The sequence below is a fragment of the Equus caballus genome, chromosome 13, assembly GCF_041296265.1.
Source record: "Equus caballus isolate H_3958 breed thoroughbred chromosome 13, TB-T2T, whole genome shotgun sequence".
NCBI classification, from domain to species: Eukaryota; Metazoa; Chordata; class Mammalia; order Perissodactyla; family Equidae; genus Equus; species Equus caballus.
Window position 1 is genome coordinate 29,859,657 of NC_091696.1, and position 21,838 is coordinate 29,881,494.

Consider the following 21,838-nt stretch of genomic DNA (forward strand, 5'->3'; position numbering starts at 1 on the left):
GAATAAGGATGTTCATGGCAGCATTCATTCATTCAACAAATATTTATTCAGCTCTGCACTAGGTGCTAGGGAACTAGCAGTGAACGAACCAGGTGAGGTTTTCTCTTTCCTGGAGCCGACAGTCTAGGGGAGGAAACGACAACAAGCAGCGGACAAATAAATAAATGAGGTAGCTGCAAATAAAAGTTTCTGAAGACTATAAATCAGGGAGGGGAGGGGCTTTTGATATGTGGTCAGGACAGCTTATCTGAGCTAAGGCCTGAAGAACAAGGAGGAGGCAGCCTTGGGAAGGTTTGGGGGGTAGTCCCAGCAGGCCCCAGGGGGCAAAGGCTTGAGTGGGAAGGCTGCAGAAGAGAAAGGAGGCCAGTGCTGAGAGGCCAGGCCTTGCGGGCCATCCTGAGGACTTTGGCTTTCACTCTGTGTGGGGTGGGAGCCCCAGAAGGGTCAGCACAGAGGAGGGACCTAATTGGACTCAAGAAGTTGCTGGGTGGGGGAGAGAGGTGGCAAGGGTTGAAGCAGAGACCAGAGGGGAGGCTACTGCTATAGTCCTGGTGAGAGGTGCTGGCGGCTAGGACTCAGGTGGGAGCAGTGGAAGGAGGGGAGAAGTGGTTAGATTCTGGATACATCTTTTCATCTTTTCAAACTTTTTATTGAAAATAACAAATATACAGAAAAGTGCAGAAGTCATAAGCATACAATGAATTTTCACACAGTGAACATATCCTTGTCATGAGCACCCAGATCAAGAAACACAGACCTGACTGGCTACCTTTTAAGGACAGAGCCAACAGGATTTATTGCGGGGTTGAATGTGGAGAGCAAGAGAAAATGAGGCAACAAAGAGGACCCCATGGTTTTTTTTGTTTTTTTTTTAAAGATTGGCACCTGAGCTAACATCTGCTGCCAATCCCTTTTTTTCTTTCTTCTTCTTCTTCTCCCCTAAGCCCCCCAGTACATAGTTGTATATTCTAGTTGTGAGAGCCTCTGGTTGTGCTATGTGGGATGCCACCTCAACACGGTCTGATGAGCGGCGCCATGTCCACGCCCAGGATCCGAACCAGCGAAACCCTGGGCCACTGAAGCAGAGCGCGCGAACTTAACCACTCAGTCACAGGGCCAGCCCCAACCCTACGGTTTTGACCTGAGCAACAGGAAGAATAAAAGTGCTCTTATCTGAGATGGGGAAGACTTGGGGGCAGGAGGGCTGGAGGTAGAATCTAGAATTGAATATTGGGTATTTTGAGTTTCAGATGCTTGTTAATATATAAGGGAAAATGTCAAGCAGGAAGTTGAATACATGGCTCTGGAGTTCAGGGGAATGTTCTGGGATGGAAATAATCTCCTTACAGGGCGATTCTGCCCTCACTTGGATACACAAAGACTGTACCCATCTGAGGAGTTGTTACGGAGAATGAACGAATCAGCAGGCGGGGTTGGGGACTTATTGCTGAGCTCTGATTTCTTCTACCAGCTCCTCTCTGCCTACTGACCATGCTGCTGCCACCCCTCAGTCCTGGGGACCCCATCTCCCCAGCTGAGCCCATCAGTCAAGCCTACAGCCTGGCCCTTTACATGCAGAAGAATACATCAACACTGCTGCAGACTTACGTGAGTGACACTAGACATGAGCAGGGGATGAGGGGAGAGGGACACTGCCTCTTGGCCCAGACCTGGGTAGGGGAAGCAGAGCAACCCCAGAAGTCTCCTCCATGGGTCTGAAGGTACCAGGACTAGAGACACATCTACACGAATGCTGTCACTGAAGGCAGGTGACCTTGGGCAACTCATTCCTTCTTTCAATCTCAGCTTCCTCATCTGCTAAATGGGATGGTGATCCTGCCTTTTATGAACTCTCAGGACTGTTACAAGACTCAAAGGAAGCACATAGAGGGAAGGGCGTTACAGGGTCAAGTGATTATTGCTGTGTGCTTATTTGAGCTTTATGCCATGCTGGGCACTCTATTCCCATTACCTTACTGACTCCTCAAACAGTTCTGAGAGATGGAATTATAATCTATTTTACAGATAAGGAAACTGAGTCTTAAAGAGAGTGAATAATTTGCCCGAGGTCACACAGCTAATAACTGGCAGTGCCAGGATCTTAAACCAGGTCTGTGGCATTCAATGCCAATCCTCACCCCCCAACCGTCTAGAAGTTCAAGCTGGCAGCCTGTTGGCTGGGTCTGACCCACAGATGTTTTCTGTTTGGGTCATGCAGTGCTCGTTCAAATTTTGAATCTTGTTTAAAACAGACACAGGAACCCTGTTGACCAAACTCCTGCCTGCCTGCCCACCCTTCATCTTAGTCCTGCCTTCTTCCCCAAGATGCATGGTCTGCCTGGCCTCTGGAGGCCCTGGAGTTTGTGGCTCTTCCACTGTACTATATTCCAGACCTACGTGAAATTACTAAAACTAGTTTAAGGTCCCATCACTGTTCCCTGGGTGGGTTTGGGCACACTGAACCTCAGTTTCTCTTCCTGTGAAAGGGGGATGTAGGTTCATGGAGGTGAGAACTTTAATGGAGAAGGCACTCAACTAAATTTAATAATGTTAACTATTACTTACTAACGATTATAATGAAATTAACAAATATAAACTAAATGCAGTAAATAAAAAAGAAATATATAGGGTTGGAACTACATTGTCAATAATATATTTAGATTGAAAACATTATAATAAATAATTAATATAAGCATAACATTCATGATACTAATATATCAATCTATTAGTAACTAATGGTGGCTTATCGTGCCCATATTGTACATCAGGTGCTGTGCTAAGTCCTTTATATATATTACTTCTTACTGTCTTCACGATAATACTGCCACATGGGAATTGAAGCTGTGATTCAAAGTTGCACATGTACAAATTTGTACATGGAGGAAGCTAAACTGGAACCTGATAGAGCCCAGGCTCTGTGCTAGGACATCCCACCAACTCCCTGAGGGGTAATGAATGGCAACTCTCCCTGGGAAGATGCCAGTCTCATAGAAGGCAGATGTGCGCTCAGGGGGAGCCCCAGGGCACCCCTTTAGTCCCCTCACTCCTGTCTGTCTCTGTCCCTCATGCAGCTCCAGTACCAAGGCAGCCCCTTTAGTGACCCTGGCTTCTCAGCCCCTGAGCTCCAGCTCAGCAGCCTGCCTCCTGCCGCCGTCTCCTTCAAGACCTGGCATGCCCTGGATGATGCAGAGCGGCTGGGCCGGGCCCAGGGGGCCTTCCAGGCCTTGTCCCAGCACCTCCAGCTAGTGGGGGACGACCAGAGTGACCTGAACCCTGCCAGCCCTATCCTGCTGGCTCAGCTTGGGGCTGCAAGACTCAGGGCCCAAGGCCTGCTGGGAAACATGGTTGCCATCATGACTGCCCTGGGCCTGCCCATCCCCCCAGAAGAGGATACTCTCGGGCTTGTCGCCTTTGGGGCCTCAGCCTTTGAGAGGAAATGTCGAGGCTATGTAGTGACCCGGGAATATGGCCACTGGACAGACCGAGCTGTGAGGGACTTGGCTCTGCTCAAGGCCAAATATCCTGGATAGAGGAGGTGGGACTTTCTGTCAGAGGCTTCAACACTGCCCCTTTGACAATGGACTCTTTTCTGCTTCTCGACTAGAAAGGAGACACATCTCATCTAGCAGCCAGGGCTCGTGTGCCATGTATTTGGGAATATTTGCTGGGAATCAGGCCTCAGGTCCCTATTGCCCGGGCCTTCCTGCCTAGGTCACATGGTATCCCTTCCAGATCTGGGTGGGAGACTCTGTGGACATCACTTCATGGATGACCACTCCAGTGGTACTCATTGCCAACTTTCTGGGTGGGAAGAAGTGCCTCTTTGAAGAGGCTTCACTTCCCCCGCTACAGGGAGAGGACAGTGGGTCTTCTTCCTGGGCTCTCCCTGAGACCTTCCCCTTGCTGAAATTTTGGGGAGGTTGAGGGGCTGCCGTCTTGTCTCTGTCTACCTCACTTCCTGAATGCAGATATGGGCTTTCCGAGGAGACAGGCCTCCCTTCTTGGCCAGGATTCATTTCCTTCCCTCGTCTACCCCTCTGACTGTGGCCACTGTTCCAACTTCCTATCTTAAGGAGCGTCACTTCCTGATCAAGGGAAGTCCTATTCTTGAAAAACTAAGAACTCACGTCACATCTGTTTCCTGCTTGGGATGCATCTACTTCCTGTTCTGGGCTGACAGATGGCATCCTTGGCCTGGGGCTCTCATGAATCTCCTATTTACACTTTCCCCCTGGTCTGGGGGGCCAGGTGTACCCCAAGGATCCTATTCTCCTCAAAGGTGTCTCCCCATTTTCAACAACTATATATACTGCTAACTTTAGTGTTCTTTTTATTTTTAAACATTTTATTTACAAAAAATTAATTTATTCTCAGAAATAAAACTCTTTTAAGGTGTTGATTTTTTTCTCTCCTCAGACCTGGCTTGGGAGAGGGGAGGTGCAGGCATAGGACATCAAAGGGGGAGGGGATCAGGGCCCTAAGGGATGGGATGGGGGAGGGGGAGGGCAGCAGGTGAAGTGACCTTGGAGGAAGGTGGCTGAAATTTGTCTGGAGTAGCCCTCCCACCACAGGGCCAGCAGGCACATCCCTGGCCAGGAAAGGACAGAGAGAAGGAGTGGCAAGGTGTCCCCTCCTTGAGATGAAGCTGAGATGTACACATGCTCACACATGTGTGTGACATGTGCAGGCCAAGAGGAGACAAGAGATGGGGAAAAAGGAAAACAAAGAGGCCCCCAGGGATGAGTGAACGGGGAGACCAAGAGAGACGGGGGCAGGCCCAAGTGATGGAAAAGAGAGGGAGAAAGCAAGAAAATGATGGACATGAGAAGTCACATACAGAGATAAGAAAGTCCGCAGAGAGAAAAAGCCGAGAACATCCAAAACAAATAGAGACAAGAGAGACAGGGAGATGGAGACAGTCGGAGAACAGGAGAACATACAGACGCCGACAGAGATGGCCGGAGAGAGGTGACGGCGAGCTGCAGCCCCGCGACCCGAGCTCAGGCCGGGCACCCGGGCACCAGCTGGCCCAGGTCGGCCTCGGTGCGGCTCACCCAGTCGCGGTAGAGGCCGCACACGCGGAGCCCCAGCACTTTGGCCAGGAAGACGCCGGCGGCGGCGGCGGCGGCGGCGGCGGCGGCGGCGGGCTCGGGCCGGGGCCCGCGGGTCTCGGCACCCAGCGCAGCCAGCACGGCCTCCACGGCGGCGCCCAGGGCCCGGGCCTGGCGCGCCGCGTCCTCCAGGCGCCGCAGCAGGCGCGGCGCGCGCGGGTTCAGCTCGGCCTGGCGGCGGCGCACCACATCGAGCAGCGGCGGCAGCGCGGCCAGCGCCGCCGCGTCCAGCCGCAGGCGCTCGGGCGCGGGCAGGCCCGCGTGGCCCGGGGCCGGGGCGCTCAGGCCGGCCACCGGCAGCCGCGGGGGCGAGAAGCCGGGCAGCCCGAAGGGGTCTCCCTGGTGCTGCACCTGCGGAGACACGGCAGTCAGTGGGGTTCGCGGAGGCGCTACGGGCAAACTCGCCACTGCGAACTGAGCCCTCCACCCCTCTCCTGGGGCCTCAGTTTCCCATCGTTCCTCCCAACAGAGCTGCTGTGTTTGAGATAATACAAAACAACAAACGTGGCCTTTACACCAGTGCCTTTGTCTCCTCATCTCTAAAACGGAGGGGGACCGGCCCCGTGGCCGAGTGGTTCAAGTTCCACGCGCGGCGCTTTGGCGCGCGGGGTTCACAGGTTCGGATCCCGGTGTAGACGTTCTCCACCCTCAGCCACGCTGTGGCGGTGTCCCACATACAAAGAAGAGGAAGACTGGCACAGACATTAGCTCAGCCAATCTTCCTCTCACACACAAAATAAATAAATAAAAATAAAATGGAGATAAAAGCAGTATCAACGTCATAAGGTAGTTATGAGCTCGTTAAAATGCTTAAGGCAGGTCCTGGCCCATTGGAAGGGCACAATAAATGTTAGCTCTTTTATTAATGCTATCTTACAGATCTGGGTGCAAATCTGTCTTCACCATTTACTAGCTCTGCAGTTTTGTGCAAAACCATTTCCCTTCTCTGAGCCTCAGTCTTCTCATCTGTAAAACGGGGGAACAGCTCTCTGTCCCGTCTTCCTACCAGGGATACCCTGAGACTCACGTAAGATAGGGCAAGGACTGAGTCTGTTGCACTCCCTGCCCTCATTCTCCCTCACCTCTGCACCTGTCTGGCACACAGCAGAGACTCATTGAATAACCGTCATATGAATGAATCAATGAAAGATAAAGGTGATTTGTAAATTGTAAAAATGCCATAACAATACCATTTATCCTTTGTTAAAATTTTGCCTCTGGTTCAGGCATTGTGCTTGCTGCTTTAAACACACTACAGTAGTCCCCCCTTATGGAGGGGAGTGGTGATACTTCCAAGACCTTCAGTGGATGCCTGCAACCATGGATAGTACCCAGCTCTATATATACCATGTTTTTTCCTATACATGCATACCTATGATAAAGCCCAATTAATAAATTAGGTACAGTAAGAGACTAACAACAATAACTAATAATATAAAAACAATGTACCGTAATAAAAGTTACAATATCTTAGCAGCCTCAGCACACGATTTTTTTTCTTTCCTTAGTAAGTCTATAACTTTCACCTTTTCACTTAAAGGAAATGCTTTACAGCTTCTCCTGGTCATATCCAAACGGCCAGCATCACTACTCTTGTGCTTTGGGGCTATTAAGTAAAATAAGGGTTACTTGAACACAAGCACTGCGATGCCTCAACAGTCAATCTGATAACTGAGACGGCTACTAAGTGACTGAGGGGTGGGTAGTGTATAGTGTATTCACAACGATGGATGGATAAAGGGATGTTCACGTCCTGGGCTGGACAGAGCAGGAGGGCACAAGATTTCACCACACTACTCAGAGTGGTGCATGATTTAAAATTTATGAAGTGTTTTTATTTCTGGAATTTTCCATTTAATATTTTTGGACTATGGTTGACCAAAACCACGGAAAGTGAAACTGCAGATAAGGGTGGACTACCATATTCCTAATCTTCCCCAAAATGGATGTAATGATGATGAAGATTTTGTAAATGAGGATATTGGGGCTGAAGAGATAGCATGACTTGCCTCAGGTCATCCATCTAGGAAGGGGCAGAGCTGGAATTTGAACCAAAATTGGTAGGACTACAAAGCTAATTCTCTCTATTATCATACTATCCGTGTCATAATTGTTACATTATTATTTTTAATGCTATCATTACTGACCAAGGTCACAGCAAATTGGCAGGCCCACAGTCTGTCTAATTCAAAACTATACCCTCCCTCCACCACACCAGAGTAACCTGGGGAAATACCTTCTTTCCTTGGGCAGGGTCCTCTGCCCAACTAAAGATGTTGACAGATCCCCCTCATCTGTAAAAGTCCCCTCTTAGGATAGAATTTTTGCCTCAGATCGAAACCCCTTCTTGCCCTGTCTGCACATCACAGGTAGAAGAGTTCACAGGTCATCTTGTTCAACTGCTTCCTTTTACAGATGGGGAGACCAAGGCCCATGGAGGTGAGGTAACAAGATCACATAGAACCTAGAACCTAGGTTTCCTGGTTTCCAGTCCAGAGTTCTCTTCACTCTCTCAGGTTCCGTCTGTCTTAAGGTACCAAGGAGGGAGCCTCCAAGCTGAGGAGAATGGAGGGGCATTTGGGGCACAGAGAGGGTCCTCCTCCAATTTGCTATGGGGCTAAGGGCAAGTTACCGATCCCTCTCCAGAGCCCCAATTTCAGCAGCTGGGAAACGGGACTGAGAAAATGGGTGGTCAAGAACCCCTGTAATCTGTACTTCCCCATTGCCCAGGCCCCTGGCACCCCTACCCCCATCCATACTCACATATTCCTGGAGCAGCTGCTCAGCATATTTGGTGAGGAGGCGGGCAAGGCTGTGTGTCTGATGGATCTTGGCCTCCAAGTGGGGAAGGGATGAGATTGAGGAGTCAGTCTGGGGGTCTTCTGGTGGGAAAAGGGGGAGGAATGAGGGCAGCCCTCCCTGACCAGTTTTTCCTTGACCACTTTTTCCAGCCTGGCTCCTCCTTCCCAAACCCAGAAGCTCTGCTTGGAATACTCCAACTTTTAGCCAGGGAGGCTCTGTACCATTCTACATGAGGGAAAATGAGGAACTAGACATTTGCCAAACGGTTGTTCTACTTGAAAAATATTTCCTGTCCCCAAACCGCTGTTGAAATCCTATTAAAGCCAAATCCAAATACTGCCTCCTCGGCGCAGACTCCAGATTCACCCTTCCCTTCAATTAACTTCTTCTTTCTACTCAAGGCCATTTGCTCATGCTTCCAAGGTTGTTCTTTTAAAGGCTGTTTTATCTGTGTGAATCTGCCTCGGCCTGGCAGCCCTTGAAGGGTAGGTCTCACCTATCTCTGAAGCTCAGTGATTATTGGTGGAGTTCAATATCATTGAAGCATAGAACTTCAAATAGGAATACGCCTTTAACCCCATTTTACAGGTTGGAAGACTGAAGTCCCATTCCCTCCCTGATGGCTCTTCTGTGCAAGGCGCCGGGCTGGGCACTGCGCAGCGTCAACGAATCAGCGACTGGCCTTCCCTAGCACAAGCTAGAAGGTGGCGTCCGGGGAGGACTACATTTCCCAAGAAGCCCAGCGCGCGCGCCCAGGGCATGCTGGGGAATGTAGTCCTGGTCGAGCAACTCCCTCCCCGCCCCCGACATGAGTTTCCCACCGCCGGTCCCTATCCTTAACAGCCTCGACTTTCGTTTCCTGTTGTCACCCACTCGCTCCTGTGGCCCAAAGACTTCCTCCCGTAACTCTACCCCTCCCTCACGGTCCCTAGCTCCGATTCTTTCCCAATACTCGGAGAGGATCCAGGCGTCCTGCCCCAGCCACGACCCCAATCCTCCCCCAGGGTGCACTCGAACCGGAGATCTAACTCCTGAGCCAAAGTCCCCCCTCTAAACTCTGGCGCTTGCCCCTTCCACAGCTCACCCGCTCGTTACCTGACAACTGGGCCCTGCTCTCCCCAACTCAGGTTGCTCCCTTCCCGGACTCGGGGGTGGCGGGGACCCAGACCCCAGCTTCCGGCCCTTATGACCCCTGCTGCACTCGGGCACTTGGCATCTGGCCCTTCAGCCCCTTACCCAGACTTCCCTCCCTCCGGCTCATGCTGGCACCTGGCTGATCCCGGTTGCCTTTACGCCCCCCCCCTCCGACGCGGGGAGAAGGGGGAAAGGGGTAGGGGCGTGGCCCGGGCGCAGCCAATCAGGGGCCAGACCCCAAACAATCCCCCTCCCCCCCGTCCTCCCCTCTTCCCCCCACCTTCCCCCGAGACCCAGGCGGGATTCCTTGGCCCTGAGCTCATCTCCCTGCCTGCGCGGCCTAGTCCGGAAAGAGACCTGAGGGGGGCGGCAGGTTGTCTACTGGTGGAGTCGGGACCTCCAGGTTGCGGGTGCCGGGACATGGGACATGGGAGGCAGCCCTGCGTCCCGCCAGGAGGAGGAGGCTCAGGTTCCGACCTGGGGCAAGGATTGGCGCCCGGGCTGCTTTTGGGAGAAAACTGAGGGGATAGGAGCCGGCAAGACAGGAGTGTGCTGGCCATTCCTCTTGGCTGGGGGAGCAGGAAGAGCTGGGTGTGAGAGAGGCCACGATGGGGGCCCTCAGGCTTGGGCCACACCTGCCCAGATATCCACCTTCTGGATATTTCAGATTCTTTCTGCCCTCCTTCTCATTGTCCCATCTAGGAGGAAGACAGATACACCACCTCACCTCACCTTACCAGGCCCAGTAAGAGAACCCCTCTGACACACCTGCTCCTACTGAAGGGTTAATGCATACAGACTTTCATTCTCACACAGGAACAAGCTTCAGAGACAGGTACAGGGGGTCACACCTGCACATCAACCCCACTAACCTGGTTCAGACAAACGCCAAAAGGTCTGTACACACTTATGCCCACAAATGGTTCCCAAGCACCCACTCTGTCCTGGGCTCTGGGACCCAGAGATGATCCATACTTGGTCTCTGGCCCCCTGAGGCGCTCACAGTCTGATGTGGGAGACCATAGGCAACAGTAGGTAATGGGGTTTGTGAGTGAAGGGACTGGGAAGGAGGCCTGTGTGTCTGTGAGGATATTGCCATGAGCAGGCCACTACCAGAATAAAGGAAGGAAGAGATTAACTGGCAGAGGGCACAGCAGGTGCCACTGAAGCCAGACTGTTGGTAGGGGCCACAGTCACACACTTATTAACAGTGACTATTTGTTGGTTATTTACAATGTGCAAGGCACTGTTCTAAGAGCTGTATACATATTAACTCACTCCCATGTTACAGTTGGGGAAATAGAGATAAGCGACTTGTCCAAGGTTACTGGACAAGCTGAACTGGGATTCTACTCTGGCAGTTTGGCTCCAGAAATGCTGTCATAACCACCTTACTATACCTGAACCCCTCTGGACATAGTCACACCAAAACACACAGACACAATAGCCACATCCTTGAAACATATGCACACACAGCAACACAAATTTAGACATGTCATATCTGCTGGCAAACACAGCCTCAAAACCAACCAAGATACACTCATTCTAAGTAAACTTTTAATTAAAGGATAATATGCATAGGGAAAAGTGCACACATCCTAAGTGTACAGCTAGATAAATTTTCACAGAGTAAATATGCCCAGGGCCTCAGCACCAGATTAAGAAATAGAACAGGATGACCACTATCCTGACTTCTCATGCCGTAAATTAGTTTTATCTGATTTTGAACTTCATATAAACGGAATCATACAGTGCTTACTGTTGAATCTGACTTCTTTCACGAGACATGTCCCTGTGGTTGGGTGTAGCAGGGCATCATTCTCTTGCTGTGTCCATAGTGTGAACAAGCTATAGTTCATTTCCACTCTCCTGTTAATGGGTTGTTTCCAGTTTGAGGCTATTATGAATAGTGCTATGAACATTCCAGTACTCTTGGTGCTCATACCTACACGTTTCTGTTTCTGTTGGGTGTTGACGACCTGGGAGTGGAATTGCTGGATCATAGGGTCGGTGTATGTTCGTCTCCACTAGAAAACGGCCAGTTTTCCAAAGTGTCTCTGCCAATTTATACTCCCCCAGAAACAGGAGAAGTCCAGGCGCTCTGCTTCTTCCTCTGCTCTTGGTATGGTTCGTCATTCTCATTTTAGTCATTCTGGTAGGTGGAGACCCATTCATATTTGCAGAGTCTGGTATGTAATCGTCACTCAGTTAATAGATTGTTGAATGAATGGATGAAGGAATAGCCGGGCAGCGTAGAACCAGACAGCCTGGCGAGGGTGGACACACACACACATACACACAGCCTATCAGGGACGCTCAGCAGCATAGAATCAGACAGCCTGGCGAGGGTGGACACACACACATACACACACACACACATACACACAGCCTTTAAGGGACGCTCACGCGCAGCAGACCCACACCGGGACACAGACACCTCGCAACACCCCCGCCCCCGCCCCCCGGCGTCCACGTGGTCTGAACGCACCGCCTCAGCCCTGCTGCGCGCGTCCAGTCGCCGAGCTGCCCCCAACCTCCCTCTCGGCGGCGGGCGGGGGGCACTGCGAGTCCGGGCGACCCGAGGGGGCGGGCCCGGTCGAGGCGGGGCCGGCCGGCTTCCAGTGTTGGGCTCCGGCCGCCGGTGCCGCCGGGCCGCTCCGGGGCCGGGCCGGGGCGGGGCGCGGCGGCAGGAAGCGGGGCGGAGACTCGCGGAGGCTTTGGGGAGCGAAGGAGGGCGCGGCCAATTCCCGGAGGGACGGCAGGCCCAGAGAGCGGAGCCCCGGCCTGGCGCCGAGCCTGAGCCCGCCGGACGGGAGGCGGCCTAGCCGCGGGCTCGGCCTCGGCCCCAGCCCCGCCAGCATGGCCGGCCGGACCGTGCGGGCCGAGACCCGGAGCCGGGCCAAGGATGACATCAAGAAGGTGATGGCGACCATCGAGAAGGTCCGGAGATGGTGAGCGCTGCCTCGGGGCCAGGGACGAGGCACGGCGGGGCCACTCCTCCCCTAAATGCGTCTACCCTCCTTTCGCCAGCTGTGGCCCCCAGTTGTTAGGTGTACCCCCCCAGCTGCGTCCTGGATCTACGGGGCTCTGTCCCCTTTTTCCTGGCTACACCCTGGGGTGTACAAGGCGTGTTCCCTACCCGTGCCCTGCCGGAGCAGGAGCCCCCATATATGCCCCGCCCCCTAAAGCTTTGACACTCCTCCCGAAAGTATGCCCGGGATCTTCATTGCTATTGTCCCCAGCCCGACCCATAGCAGCGCTGCCCATGTATACCCCAGGGGTCTGCAGAGCCATGGCCCCAAGCCATACCCTCTCTCTAAAGGCACCCCCATGTATGCCCTGTGGTCTGCAGGGCTATCTTTCTCCCTCTAACTATGCCCCTTTCCTCCTGCACTACCCACACCTCTGCTGGTATCCCCAGATGTGTCCAGCTGGGGGAGGGCTCTCTCTCAGGCCTCTCTGACCCGATCCCCTCATCCTCCCACAGGGAGAAGCGCTGGGTGACTGTGGGTGACACTTCCCTTCGTATCTTCAAGTGGGTGCCAGTGGTGGACCCCCAGGAGGAGGTGAGCAAGCTTCCCCACACCGGGCCCTGCATCTGTACAACCTCAGGCAAGCTCCTCCCCACCCTGGCCTCTACCTCCAGTCCCCACTCAGGCCTCAAATGCAGCAGCCCTGACAGATGTTAACAATTATTAGCAACTCTGCCTCTTCTCCCTTTTTCCTGCTCCAGACCCCCAAGTTCAAGACTTAACCCAGTGTGCACAACATCTGTCACCTCAGGCAGGGCCTTTTGCTTCTCTCTGCCTCACTTTCCTTAATTGTACATTGGGGGCTTTGCAAGTGCTAACTAAAAAGCCAGCTCTGACCCTTACCCTCTAACCCCCAGGAGCGACGGAGGGCAGGTGGCGGGGCAGAGAGATCTCGAGGCCGGGAGCGTCGGGGCAGGGGCGCCAGTCCCCGAGGGGGTGGCCCTCTCATCCTGCTCGATCTCAATGGTATGTAGGGATCCTGGAATTTGGGGGGCTGTGAGGATTGAGTGAGGGGACTGGGGGCTTCAGGCCCAACCATCTTTGTTTTTGCTCCCACAGATGAGAACAGTAACCAGAGTTTCCATTCGGAAGGCTCCCTGCAAAAGGGCACTGAGCCCAGCCCTGGGGGCACCCCCCAGCCTAGCCGCCCTGTGTCACCTGCCGGACCACCAGAAGGGGTCCCAGAGGATGCTCAGCCCCCAAGGCTGGGCCAGGAGAGAGGTAGGACCAGGTGCCTCCCAGGAGCCCTCTCCTCTGAGTCTTGTCCTCTCCAAGGTTGAAGCTACCAGCTTACCCCTACAGCTGCTTCCCCTCCTGTGTTGCCTCTGCAGGAAGGCCTTCCCTGACTCCTTTGGGAAGTCACCACCCTACCTCTAGCAAGTGTCTGTCTCCTTCCCCTGGCTTCTTAGGGTCTGTAGATAATTTATCACTGTCTGAGATTTTCATGTAAATTTAACTTTTTACTACTTAAATGTCTTTCTCCCTTACTCCCACCTCATGTCAGCTTCCTGAATGTTGGGCCCATGTTGATCTTGTTCACTGTTGTCTCCTCAGAACAATGTGGGACACATAGTAGGTGCTCAATAAATATTTGTTGAGGAATAAATAACAGTGATAATCCTAAGAGTGATTAATAAGTGATAATAATAGCTAATACTTATTGAGCTCTTACTGTGTGCCAGGCCCCCTTCTAAGCACTTTACATGTTTTATCTCATTTAATCCTCACTACAGCCCTATGAAGGTTATAATCCCATTATGATCCCCATTTGTAGATGAGAAACGGAAAGCAGAGAAGTTAAGTAAGTTGCCCAAGCTCATACAGCCAGTGAGCTAGCATCTTGGGCATGAGTCCTCCTCAGCTCTTCTTTCTTCCTTATAGTCAAACCCCTCTCTGGTCAGTACCACCTCCCAAATGTGCCTTCCTCTCCCTCCCCAGGCTCTGTCATCTCTCTCACCTGCTCCTGGCTCCAGCCTCCTCATGGGTCTCCTCTCCTCCAGTCACCCCCACACAGCTGCCAGAGCAACTTTTTCTAAAGCACATGTTTGACGGAGTCATTTTCTTACTCAAAGCCTTCAGTGGCTCCCTGTGGCCTTTGACAACTCAGCTTGGCACTCTGGGCCCTTCCTGAACTGTCCCCTGCAGACCTCATTGTTCCCTTCCAGGAACGCAATGGCTTGGGCCTATAGTCTGTGTCTAGACTGTGCTCCACATTTGTATACCTTTACTAACATAAAAACAATAACTGGCATTTATTGAGCATTAACTATGTGCCAGACACAGTACTAAGGGCTTTACCTGTATTATCTCATTTAATCCTCACAACAGTCTCATGGTAATTACTATAATTATCCCCATTTTATAGATGGGAAAACTGAGGCCCAGAGAAATTAAGTCAGGTCAGGATTTGAACCCAGGTGGTCCAACCCCAGAATCTGTGCTGGCTGAGCCACTGCTCCCTCTGCCTAAAATGTGGTCTACCTCCCCTCTGTCTGCCTGATCAAATTCTACTCACCTGTCAAGATCTCACCTAAGTGTCCTTCCTGTGTCTTCTTCCTGGGTTGCAGCCAGGTTCCCAGCTCCTTCCTCGGTGCTCCCGCAGCCATGGGCTTATGTGATTGGTGTTTTGTTTTCGTCTTGGTCTGTGCTATGACACAGAGTGGCTGCTCAGGGAATGTCTGTTAACGTTCCAGATCCTGGGGGCATAACTGCAGGCGGTACTGATGAACCCCCAATGCTGACCAAGGAGGAGCCTGTGCCAGAATTGCTGGAGGCTGAGGTGAGAGAGGCCAGAAGGCTGGACTCCTGGGTCTTGGAGGGAATGGGGGCTCTGGGGCAGCCAAAGGCTTGGGGGCTGCCCTTCTAAGGTCCAGGCAGGAAATGTAGACCTCAGACGCAGCTAAAGGCTTAGAGGCTGGGTTCTTGGGACTGAAAAGGACAGGGTCTTTTAGAAATAAAGACCTGCGGGCTGGATCGGGGCTGATTTAAGACCATTAAAAGCCTGAAAAGAACATGATGCTCCTCCAAGTTTGTTTTTTTTTTCAATCCTAAACTATAAAATTAGCTTAAGAAAGTCCCCCACAAACTTCTGACTTTTCCCACAAGGACTACCTTGATACATTTGCCAGAAATATCAAATATCAACTTCTTTCTCCAAAACAGTGTTGTTGTTGTTGTTTCCGGTGCCCTACGTAATCCGCATCCTGGGTCCCTGGCCCTGGGCTAGACTCCTGGGTCCGGGAGGGGAGTGGAGTGGAGGCTTTGGAGAAGGCAGAGGCTAGGAGGCTGCACTCCTGGGTTTGGGTAAAGCTCATGCCTGTCCTCCCTTCCTCTCCAGGCCCCCGAAGCTTACCCCGTCTTTGAGCCAGTGCCACCTGTCCCCGAGGCAGCCCAGGGTGATACAGAGGACTCGGAGGGCGCCCCCCCACTCAAGCGCATCTGCCCAAATGCCCCTGACCCCTGAGAAGCCGGCCTGCCTGTCCTGTCACCCCAGGGGTCCCTTTGGCTTTTTACAAATAAAGACCCTTTTGTAATTTTGTGTCATGTCATTTCCCCGTCAGGGCTGGGGAGGGTCTTTGGAGACAGTTTTGTCTCACGCTCCATTTCTCAGATGGGGTCACTGAGGCTCTAAGAGGACCTTCCTGTAGTCACACCATGAGTCAGACATGGAGTAGGGGCTTGAGCCAGGACCCTGCCTCCCCACACTCCCTCCACCCTGCTCTGTCCCCCTTACCTTTGACTCTTCCTGACCTTTAGCCCTTCTCCTCTGGGAATCCCAGGACCCCTCTTCTTACTGCTCAGCCCTCCCCTGGGCCCAGCAATTACTAAAGCTCTGGGCAGCTAGGCCCGTGATTCCCATTTCATAAAAAGGAACACAGAGGCCTAGAGGGACTTTGAGGCCTGGGATGACCCAAACCATTCCCTGCCCTCAGGAAGCTATAGCATCAGGCCTCGGTGCCTCTGCTTAGTCATTCCTCCACTGGAACCCCTGCCTACACTTCTGGTTGAGTCTTACTTGTCCTCAACTCAATTACTACCTCCTCCAGGAAGCCTTCCCTGACCCCAGGCTTAGTCTGTTTCTCCCCTTTTGGGCTCCCACAACCTCCTGTGCTTCCTTCCCTTTGTCTCAGCATTTATCGGGCTGTCTGAGATGGCTGGTTTGTGTGTCTGTCTTGTCCACTAGGCTGTGGGCTCCTCAAGGCAGACCTTGGGCCCCAGGCTTGTCTAGCACCACACTGGGCATAGAGCAGTCATAGTAACTGTTTGGTGAATGATTGAATAAATGAATGGGTTGAAGCTACCTAGGAAGCCTTCTCTGAGGAGGTGGCATGTGAGCTGGGTCTGAGACGTGAACCTCAGTGTGACAGATATGAAGTCAGAAGTCCTGGCTCTGCATCTCATTAGCTGTGTGGCTCTCTGCAGGCCTTTTCTCCTCACTGAGCCTTAGTTTGTTCATCTGAGCACTGGGGACAATAACTAGGCCTGATCTGCCCCAGTGGTTTGTGAGAACCTTCAAATAATATATCTTCACTCTGCGCCTGTAAGAGAGTCAGGGTCAGGAGTATTAGCCCTATTTTTATTTTTAACAAAGGAAGAGACCGAGGTTGAGAGAGGACCAAATTGGAACTTTAAAGAACCATTCAAAAATGTAAGAATGTTTCCTGAGAGCAGCTGCAGGAGCAGTGGGTGAGCCAGAGATGGTCGGGGAGCCAGGTGTGCAGTGATGTGGTGTATTCATTTCCTGTTGCTGCTGTAACAAATTATCATATATTTAGTGGTTTAAAACAACACAAATTTTTTATCTTATCGTTCTAGAGGTCACAAGTCCAAAATTAGTCTCACTGGGCTAAAGTCAAGGTGCCAGCAAGGCTGGTCCCTTCCAGAGGCTGTAGGGGAATCTGTCTCACTGCCTTTTCCAGATTCTGCACCCATGCATCCCTTGGCTCTAGCCCCTCCCTCCATCTTCAAATCCAGCAGTGGCAGCATCTTCCAAACTCTCTTCTGCTTCCATCCTGCCCTCCTCTTAGGTTGGGCCCACCTGGATAATCCGGGATAATCTTTCCATCTCGGGATCCTTAATTTAATCACATCTGCAAAATCTCATGCGCCATGTAAAGTAACATATTCACAGGTTCTGCGGATTAGGGCGTGGACATCTTTGGGGGACCATTATTCAGCCTCACCACATGTGGCAATAATCTCAGCCATTTTCTGGGTGTGTGGGTCATCTCATTATTCCCCTCAATCACCCCTTGAAGTCATGAGAGTGCTCTGTAAAATGTAAAGTGCCTTGTCTGGGTTAGTAGAACATTGTTAAGGCCCAGAATTCAGGCTCTGGGTTTAAAGATTTTATGTTTTCCCTTTTTCTCCCCAAAGTCCCCTGGTAGATAGTTGTATATTTTTAGTTGGGTGTCCTTCTAGTTGTGGTATGTGGGAAGTCACCTCAGCATGGCTCGATGAGCGGTGCCATGTCAGTGCCCAGGATCCGAACTGGTGAAATCCTGGGCCGCCGAAGCGGAGCGTGTGAACTTAACCACTCGGCCACGGGGCCAGCCCCCAGGCTCTGGGTTTAAATCTCAGCATCTCCATTCATTTGCTGTGTGACCTTGAGCAAGTGACTAAACCTCTCTGTGCCTCTATTTGCTCATCTGTAAAATAGTAACATCAGCCTGGTGAGACAATTGTGAGGATTAAATCAGGCAATATGTGGAGAGAGAGTCTTTGGCTTGACACAGAGTAAGTGCTCAATAAATGGCAGCTGTTTTTCCTATTACCCTATTTTACAGGATATTAGGGTGTAGGGATAGAGGCCAGAGATTCTTTTGTCAGTGAGATAGAGGAGGAGGAGTCCATTTCTGAGCAACCTTGAAAGGCTAAAGTTCAAGTCTTCCCCATTCCTGTCCCCCTCCTGGCCCCAGGCATCTGTCCCCTAGCCCAGCCCCACTCTCTCTGTGGTCCACTCTGTGACCTGGTTTAAAAGCCACCTCTTCCATAGCCACACCCCCCGATCATCACCTTGCTATGCCCTCCCTGTCCCCTCCCAATGTCCACACTCTCCTTTTGGAAATTCTTTTACCCCTGGCTCCCTGACCCTGGCCTCCAGTGCTCCCCCATTCTCTTCCCTTCTGTCACTCTCTCCTCTTCCTCATCACTTAAATACCTCTTGCCCTGAACTAGCTCTTCTCTTCAGAACATTCTCCTCGCCGGGTCCCACCTACTCCTTGAATTAATGGTTCCCAAGTCTCTGGCTCCAAGTTCTGCCCCTACCTCCAACTCAAAGAGCCAGATGCCTTTGAGACATCTCCACTGGGAAGCCCTACAGACCTTCAGCCTCATGCTCCTCCCAACCCGTTCCCACCATCCCTTGTGCCCAGAAATGGCCCCCCGAACCCCAGGAGTTGTCCAAGGTGGGAGCACCTGGAAGTCAGAGTCAATGCCCCCATGAGCCACCATATCCCTTGACGTCTCTGTCCTAAATAACCATCCTGTCGACCCATTTTTTGGGTGCCTCCCAGTGGGTCTCCTTGCTTCACTCTTGCCCATCCTCAATCCATTCTCCACCCAGCAGCTGGGTGGTCTCAGAAACCCACATGAGCCCATGATGCCACTCTGGGTCAGAACCCTCCAGTTATCCTCATTTCCTGTCTTATGGAGCCCACACTCTGCCACTTCCACCCACCCCTGCACAGCTACCATCAGAACTGCTTATAATCGCCCCCAAATGCACTCCGCTGTTTCTCACCTCCAGGGTTTTGCTCATGCTGTTGCTCTGCTAGGAATGCCCCTCTCCTCCCCTCTTCATCTGGCAGATGCCTTCTTGTTTTTCAAACCTTGGCTTCCTGGTGGGTCTTCTCTCTGTCCCTCATGCCCCTGCCCCCTCCTCTGCCGTTTCATGCAGCACTAGGTATTGCCGTGTGATGGTCTATGCTCACTTCCATCTTTGGCACCAGACTGTGAGCTCCACCACAGCTGGGGAAATCCTTGGTTCATAGCAACAAGTATTTATTGTGCACTTACTATTTCCTGGCACTATTCTAGGCCCTGGGGATACAGCATAAACAAAATAGAAAAAATCCATGCCCTCACAGAGCTTACCTTCAGTAAATTACACCATGTAGGAAGTTATAAGTACTTTGGAAAAAACAGAATAAGGGACATGGGGAAAGAGCAGACTGCACTTTTACAGAGGGAGACCCGAGGAGGCCCTACTGAGGGACAGTTGAAGAAAAGCTTGAAGGAGGTGAGGGAGAGAGCCATGCAGATGTCTGGAGGAAGAGCATTCCCGGCAAAGGGAACAGCCAGTGCAAAGGCCCTGAGGGGAAGTGTGCCTGGAAAGGAGATCAGTACGTTTGGAGCAGAAGGAGGGAAGGAGAGAGGGGTGGCAAGTGAGATCAGGTCAGGTAGGGCCTCATAGTCAGGGCAGGCACATAGTTGTCATTCAAACTGGTATACTTTTGAGAATAAAAGAGGATATATTAATAATTATGCCCAGATAACAGGTGAAAACTGGGATAGCCAGAATGTAAGGCCATCCTGCTTGGAGGCCGTTGTTAGGACTTTGGCTTTTACTCTGGGTGAGATAAAGAACTATTGAAGGGGTCTGAGCAGAGGAGTGACATGATCAGACTTAGGTTTTTTTCCCCTAATATTTCATTATAGAAAGTTTTAAACATACAGCTATGTTGGAAGAATTGTACAGGTAACATGCATATACCCACCACCTCGATTCTATAACATTTTACTGTATTTGCTTTATCACATGTTCATCCATCAGTCTATCTTATTTTCTTGATACATTTCAAAATAAGTTGCAGACAATGGTACACTTCCCTCTAAACACATTAGCGTGCACATCATTAACTAGAGGTCAGTATTTATTTACAGGTTTGTTTTTCTTTTTCCTTGAGGCAAAATAGCCATATAGCAAAATGTACAGTGTTAACCATATAATTCAGTGAGTTCCAACCAATGCATACATCTGCATAATGCAAGCCCTTATCAGATACAACACTATCACCCCAGGAAGTTTCCTTTTGCCCCTTCCCCATCCCCAACTCCCCAGAGGCAACCACTGTTCTGATTTTGGTTTTGACTAGGTGAACCTGTTCTAGAACTTCATATGCATGGAATTATACAGCATGTACTCCTTCGCATCTGTTTTCTTTCACCCCGTATAACGTTTTTGAGAATCATCCATACTGTTGCTTGGATAAGTAGTTTGTTCCCTTCTATTGCTGGGTTATATCCCATAGACTTGGCTTTGACTAGGATTGTTCTGCCGGGTGGAGAACAGATGGGTCCAAGTCCTCTCCCTGTTTCTAGCTCCCCGCATAAGCCTGTCTCAAACCTGGGGTTCAGAGCCATGGATGAGTGCACCCCAGAGACCTTTCTAGAATTCAGAGTCTATGGCATCAGTCCCTCAGAAATTTGGGGAGACAGAACTATATTTGGGGCAGGGTCTAGGGTGACCAAGCATCCTGGTTTGCCTAGGACTTTCCCGGTTTTAGCACTTTAAGTTCTATTCCCAGGAAACCTCTCAGTTGTGGGCAAACTGGGATGCCTGGTCACCCTAGCAGGATCCCACCACTGTCCCTAGGACCCCAGGCCCTTTCCTACCCCAGAGTATACTCCCTTCCTCTTAAGGAGTGATTTTCCTTAAACCCTAAATGGGTCCTCTCCTCTCCTGCTCTAAAACTTCCCATGGCTCGCCATAGCTTTGCCTGGCAACCCAAAGGATATATTCAGCTTATGGCAGTGGTTCTCAAACTTTGCTGCACAGTGGAACCACCTGGGGAATTCTGATGCCTGGCTTCTACCCCCAGATGTTTTAATTGGTATAGGATGTGACTTGGGCATTGGGATCTTTAAAAGCTCCACAGGTGATGCTAATATGCTGCAGTTTGGGAACCACTGGCCTATGGACATGATTTGCTTGGCTTACATGATGTTGAGTATGTTGCCAACATGTAAAATCAAGTGATTTCAGGGCCAGCCCAGTGGTTAAGTAGTTAAGTAGTTAAGTTCGCATGTTCCACTTCGGTGGCCCAGGGTTCACTGGTTCCGATCCCAGGTGCAGACCTACACACCACTTGTCAAGCCATGCTGTGGTAGGCGTCCCACATATAAAGTAGAGGAAGATGGGCACGGATGTTAGCTCAGGGCCAGTCTTCCTTAGGAAAAAAGAGGAGGATTGGGAGCAGATGTTAGCTCAGGGCTAATCTTCCTCAAAAATAAATAAATAAACAAACAAACAAATAAATAAAAGTCATTTCATATAGAAATCTGGACTCCCGGCTACCTTTGACAAAGCAAAGGTCTGAGACATTAAGTCTGCCTCCAAGTGTGGTAATTACCAGGAGATGTGAAGCCCTGGCTGTCCCTGGAGACAGAGCATGTGCTCTCCAGTCACCACAGTTCCCACCACTCCTTAGTGTCTTACTCTTCTCATTTATGTTCATTTGCATGGCCTACAGGCTAATGTCCTAGCCCTGTAACCAGGCATTCAAGGCCTTCTAGGTGCTGGCCTCTCTGCTCACCTCCTCAGCCTCTTCACTTACTGTTCCAGTATGCTCAACTCACTTCCTGCCCTCCAGCCACATGGGCCTCGTGGTGTCCTTTCACACCTGCCTTTGACCATGCACTTCCACCATGCTTGTTACCATGGCAGACAAGGCCCTGCTCAAGGCCTACCCTTCTTACCCTCTCCCCTGAGCTCTCTACCATCTAACACACAGAGCTGCAAACACACTGACGCTGGCC

General features: G+C 51.4%; 3 protein-coding genes and 1 long non-coding RNA gene across 8 annotated transcripts in view; 3 read left to right on the top strand and 1 right to left on the bottom strand.

Annotated features, from left to right (window-relative positions):
* Positions 1 to 627: 627 nt before the first annotated feature.
* Positions 628 to 11,674, bottom strand: CTF1 (cardiotrophin 1). 4 transcript variants are annotated; one of them, XM_070231898.1, is made up of 4 exons: positions 11,536 to 11,674; positions 10,807 to 11,233; positions 7,875 to 7,993; positions 628 to 5,462 (listed from the first exon to the last, which is right to left on the bottom strand). In XM_070231898.1, the coding sequence occupies exons 2-4, from the start codon at positions 11,048 to 11,050 to the stop codon at positions 5,001 to 5,003; spliced, it is 825 nt and encodes a 274-aa protein (XP_070087999.1). In that variant the 5' UTR covers positions 11,051 to 11,233; positions 11,536 to 11,674; the 3' UTR covers positions 628 to 5,000. The 4 variants fall into 4 exon arrangements, with proteins under 4 accessions (XP_070087999.1, XP_070087998.1, XP_005598824.3 ...); XM_070231897.1 differs by lacking the exon at positions 11,536 to 11,674 and having other exon boundaries at positions 10,807 to 11,515; XM_005598767.4 differs by lacking the exons at positions 10,807 to 11,233; positions 11,536 to 11,674 and adding an exon at positions 9,150 to 9,245.
* Positions 1,459 to 3,530, top strand: LOC100065061 (cardiotrophin-2; the record flags this gene model as incomplete). The annotated part of the gene is made up of 2 exons (XM_023616879.2): positions 1,459 to 1,608; positions 3,072 to 3,530. Coding segments are annotated over 2 exons (609 nt in total), but the record flags the coding sequence as incomplete, so codon positions are not given.
* Positions 7,640 to 8,252, top strand: LOC138917127 (uncharacterized). The gene is made up of 2 exons (XR_011424655.1): positions 7,640 to 7,905; positions 8,063 to 8,252. It is a non-coding gene; the product is annotated as an uncharacterized lncRNA (long non-coding RNA).
* Positions 11,656 to 21,838, top strand: part of BCL7C (BAF chromatin remodeling complex subunit BCL7C) — a 45,582-nt gene continuing 35,399 nt past the window's right edge. Inside the window, exons 1-6 of one of the 2 annotated variants that reach the window (XM_005598940.4) lie at positions 11,656 to 11,998; positions 12,535 to 12,613; positions 12,937 to 13,045; positions 13,139 to 13,300; positions 14,773 to 14,858; positions 15,417 to 15,612. In XM_005598940.4, coding sequence (XP_005598997.2) covers positions 11,907 to 11,998; positions 12,535 to 12,613; positions 12,937 to 13,045; positions 13,139 to 13,300; positions 14,773 to 14,858; positions 15,417 to 15,542 — 654 coding nt within the window. In that variant the 5' untranslated portion in view covers positions 11,656 to 11,906 and the 3' untranslated portion in view covers positions 15,543 to 15,612. Of the gene's footprint in view, positions 11,999 to 12,534; positions 12,614 to 12,936; positions 13,046 to 13,138; positions 13,301 to 14,772; positions 14,859 to 15,416; positions 15,613 to 21,838 lie in introns of those variants that run through there. The other variant, XM_023655612.2, reaches the window with a different exon arrangement.